The sequence below is a fragment of the Hibiscus syriacus genome, unplaced genomic scaffold (assembly GCF_006381635.1).
Source record: "Hibiscus syriacus cultivar Baekdansim isolate YM2019G1 unplaced genomic scaffold, ASM638163v2 tig00110387_pilon, whole genome shotgun sequence".
Classification (NCBI taxonomy): Eukaryota; Viridiplantae; Streptophyta; class Magnoliopsida; order Malvales; family Malvaceae; genus Hibiscus; species Hibiscus syriacus.
In genome coordinates, this window is record NW_024062717.1 from 2,191,229 (window position 1) to 2,196,250 (window position 5,022).

A 5,022-nucleotide genomic window follows, 5' to 3' on the forward strand; every position below is an offset into this window, starting at 1 on the left:
TTATAGTAAAATTTAACATAATCACTAATTATAATTTAGGTCAAAATATAATAAATACTTATTTTACTTTTAGTCCAACTCTAAATTAAAAATTAACTATTACCCTTTAGTCTAAAAAATATGAGTTCATTCTTTATATATATATATATATATATATATATATATATTAGAATCCTCTTATGTAAAATTCTTTAGTTTTACTCAGATTCATGATCATTGAATGAGTGAAAATATATATGGATGAGATTAACTCCTTATTTTTTCAGTAAATATTTTCTCACTTCCTATTGTTAATTTAATCCATCTATTTTCACTCATCCAACGATCCTAAATCTATATAAAACTAAAATAATTTTATATTATATAACGTGATCATATCTTCGTGTCAGTGTGTATATATTAATTTTGGCTCGCTGGTATGGGAGTAAGTAGTAGGATCTGTAATTATTTTTCTATGATATCTAACATGTCGAATCACCCTTTTATCTCGTGTATTCCCTCAATTTCCCAATGAAGAATGAGAATTAAATTAATTTGAGCATGAAATGAAGTAAAAAGAACCATCCCCTTTCAAATCCCAATAAACCGTGTTGCGGATAAACGTTGAGACAGCTAGCATAGCAACCTCAACCAAATTAAGGCAAAAACCCAAAAGGCCCATGTACTTCAAGCTAAAAGAAACCACGTAGGTAAAGCGTGTCATTACGTGCTGATTAGTGTTGCAATCAGAGACCCAAATCGGTGCTGTCATTCTGCTGTATTTATATTCCCAAGACCTCCATCAATCCCCACCACAATTCCTTCCTTCTCTTTGATTTTAGCAGTTGACCATTTTGCTTTCTAAATTTACTCTTTCAAACCTTGGGAACATCATTTTTGTTCTATTGATATCAAGCATGGAAGATCGCAAGGAGGTGTGTTCTTTGTTTTTCCGCTGGATTTTTAACTCTTGGATATGAAGTTCGGTGATTTTAAACCTGATAATCGTTTGAAGTTGGAGTCTTTAGTCATTTAGAGTTTCTTTTCTTTACAGCAAAATAATTTCTTGTCTTTTTGCAGAGTTGAACATTTACTAGTCTACTGATTGATGAAAAGTATTCTAATTTTACAATTACAAAGTGTATGGAGTAGTAAATTTGTGGGGGGCTTTCGTTTTCTGTTTACTATTCCAATATCAAAAGGTGAAAGTAACTCAATTCTACAGAAGAAAAATTGATAATCTCAAGAAATATTTTCTTTGAGCATTGTTCCTACCGAATTCCAGAGGGAACAGTTCATTCTACTCTTTTATTGAATGCTTTGTGTTAATGGTTGTTGACCTCCTATGTTTTAATGAAAGCAAGCATTGATATTGGGTTCTTTGGGTTTTGAAATTGATGTAGAAAAATGCTCCATGGCTTTCAGTACCTCAATTTGGGGACTGGGATCAAAAGGGACAGCTCCCAGATTACTCTCTTGACTTCTCAAAAATCAGGGAAATGAGGAAGCAAAACAAGAGGGATGTTTCAAGAGCCAGTCTTGGAAATGAAGATGACTTCATTAATCCAACCGCCACCAGTGTCAGCAGCACTGCTCCTAGTGATGATCACCACAATTTCCCTCAAAATCATCACTCCCCATCTGTAAGATTCCCCTCTTCCACTAAATTATCTAATTTTGGTTGGTTGCTAAAGATATCAACTTTGGTGGCATGCATGTGCTAGGCTGGTGGGGAAGTTGCTTAGTTGGATCATTTTTTAATCTTTTTTCCTTTGATGTTTTCTTGACAGACGAGGAGGAGAATCCTCAACTACTTCAGCTGTTGCGTCAAGGCCTAAGGTTTACGGTTTATGGCTCACATGAAGATGATGTTTAAGGCTTAACTATGTCGTGTATTTAGAGAGAGCACCATCTCTTTACCGTGTGTTTTTGTTGTCTCATTTTTATTCTCTTCTTCATCACTACTTGGTTTTACAAGATTAGGGAAGATGATATATGGCTCATCAAAGCTGGTGATTATCTCATGTTCCTGAGCTTACTCTTTCCTTTTCTTTTATCAGAATGACCTTACTCTTTTTATTGGGTGCTGTGAATGAATGGTAATGGAGAAATGTGAGAAATTTGGAAATAATAGAGGTTACTGATTGGGCTGATATCCCGGGGATGTGACCTGAGACAAAATTTGGGTCGAGCCATGTGGGGGATGGGGGGACCAGTTCCATGTTATTGGTGATAGGACTGGCAACTTTAGTCCAATCCAAAATGGGTTAACATTTGTGGTCCAAACCAGTGCTAATTTTCAACCTTTAATGTGTCCTCAACTGGTTATTTTGTGTCACTGATAAAATCAGATTTAATGCAATTCAATAACCATAACCCCAAACTAAAAATGAAATCTGTACCATGTTAAGATCTGCATGTAATATGCAATAGTTCCGCAACTCCTGAAATAAAGACCACAGCTACAATAAAGATGTTGAATTACCCCATGTCATTAATGCAAATTCTTGTCAATTTATCCACATATAGATTTAATATAAAAGAGTTAATTGCATTATATTTCCCTAAATTATAGCACTCGTTTTAATTTGGTCCTTAAACCTTTTAATATTCTAATTTCATCCTCAAACTATGATACTCATTTTAAATTAGTCCTTAAAGTTTTGAACATTCCAATTTCATTCTCAAACTATGACTTTCATTCTAAATTGGTCCCTAAACTTATAAATATTTCATTTTCATCCCCAAATTCATCTAAATATATAACTAAGTTTAACCATAGTTTAACCTAAGTTTTATTTTTTTAGAATATATAATATTATAACTTGGCCTAGAGATTTAGTATTATGAAATTGAAATGTTGAAAAAGTTTGAGGACCAATTTAGAACAAAGGATATAGTTTGAGGATATATGATGGAATTAACTGATAGAATTAACTCAATAAAATAGGTAAAAAGGTACCTGCGGCCCTTAAACTTTTTTTTAGAAAAAACCAATATAGCCCTTGAATTATTTTTGCACTCAACGTGACCCTCAAACTTAAAAAAAGACCAACAATTTTCGTCGTTGATCGTTACAATGTTAATGTTGCATTTCACAGTACTAATGGTCTAGGATACTGACATGACATTTCATAATGGCTAGTGATGTGACAGATGAATTAAATTGATTTTTAATCGAATTTGAGAACCAAATTGATTTTTTTTAAAGTTCAGGAACTTATTTAATTTTTTTAGAACAACATTTAAAAATTAAATTTTAATATATAAAAATATAAAAAATTAAATATAAAATACTAAAAATAAAAATTAAATTACTAATATATATATATATATATATTAACCATTGTGATTGAAAATTTTATTTTTAAACGATTCATTTAATTTAGAGGCAAATTGTAATCTGAGTTTTATTTTATGTAGTATAATTACATTGTTATGTTCACACATATCAATTCTAATGTGAGCTTTATTTTATTTTTATTTTGTAGAGACGAATTTGTTATTCCTTAAAAAAATTTAAAAATAAATATTGAGGATAACAAAAAAAAAACCCTTAATCAGGTGGAGTCCATATCCAACTTAAACTTTATAGACTTGTATCTAACATAAATTGGCAGCATAGGTCGCTTTTCTTATTAAACTTTTTTAGATTAAATTTAGAAGAAGTTTACTTCCTTCCATCATTTATATTCACTAAAATGCTCATCTTAATGTATAAATACTTTTTATGTTTTTAAAATTATATAGTTTCATGATAATTTATAAATAAATTTTAATTATGTAACTTTTAAAATTTATTTCTTATAAGACGTTATAATATTTATTTTATTTAATTTTATAAAAAATAGTGAAATATAATTGGAAAGACATTTGGAGTTTAAGATAATTAGAGGTAAATATATAAATTAAAATTTATGCAGGATGAACGAGTTCAAGTTTATATAAATAAAAGTCAGCTTAAATTCGAGGTAAATAATAATAATATATATTTTTAACTTTTTAATAATTTCATTTTTAAATATTTTAAATTTAAAATTTTTTTGAATATTTTTATATTTTAAATTTAAAATATTTTTATATTTTTCTGAAAAATCAAATTTGCCCTTGATCTTTACAAAAATCAATTTGGCTTTCGAAATCCTAAAAAAAGCAATTTAGCCCATTTGCCACATCATCAACCACATCACTAGTCATTGTGAACTGTCACATTAACACCATAGACCGCCACACTAGTATGGTAACGATAAATGATAAAAACCGTTGGTCAAAAAATCATATTAATTTTTTAATGTTTAAGAGCTACATTGAATACAAAAATAATTCAAAGGGAACAATTTACTTGCATACTTGTTATTATTGAGAAGTACACTAAATATGGCCATTTCTTATCCTTGGCTCATCCCTACACTGTAGCAGAGGTAGCAAGGACTTATTTAGACCAAGTTTATAAGCTCCATGATTACCGAAGGTAACCATTTCTAATCAAGATAAGCATTTTACTAGCATTTTTTTGGAAGGAGCTAATGAAACAACTTGGCACCATATATTTTTTTAGCACAATCTACCATCGTGAGACAGATGGATAGATCGAATGACTTAATCAGTGTTTAGAACAATTGACTTAAGATTTTAAAATCGTTACACGACCTCGATTCCGTATCCACCAAGCATCAAGTACCCTTCTACCTCAAAGAACAAGAGTGATGTGAATCCTCCTTTAATAAGAAATCTCATTGCACCGTCTTCATTAAGATTTTACGACCCGCTAATTAAAATAAAAGCAAAATATAACATTGTATATGATTTTGAAAAATAATAATTATATGTTTAAAATAGAAACACAAAAAATAGATGGATGACCAAATACGAAATTTACCCTATAAGTTGTGAAGATATAAGTTTAAAGTTTCAACTTTATGTTTTCTCCGGGGTTGTCTCAGGAAAGACAGATTAATATACGGCATTACCAGATACATTATAAGATATTTAACAAATTCGGTTTAGCGCTGCTGGAAATGTTGAGTAATAATAATGTTGTAG

At 30.1% G+C, this 5,022-nt stretch overlaps 1 protein-coding gene across 2 annotated transcripts; it reads left to right on the forward strand.

The window, feature by feature from the left end:
• Nucleotides 1-766: 766 nt before the first annotated feature.
• Nucleotides 767-2,003, forward strand: LOC120122655. 2 transcript variants are annotated; one of them, XM_039141775.1, is made up of 3 exons: nt 770-914; nt 1,383-1,622; nt 1,770-2,003. In XM_039141775.1, exons 1-3 carry the CDS (start codon nt 897-899, stop codon nt 1,815-1,817), a joined length of 306 nt encoding a protein of 101 aa, XP_038997706.1. In that variant the 5' UTR covers nt 770-896; the 3' UTR covers nt 1,818-2,003. The 2 variants fall into 2 exon arrangements, with proteins under 2 accessions (XP_038997705.1, XP_038997706.1); XM_039141774.1 differs by lacking the exon at nt 1,770-2,003 and having other exon boundaries at nt 767-914; nt 1,383-1,718.
• The last annotated feature ends 3,019 nt before the right edge of the window (nt 2,004-5,022 follow it).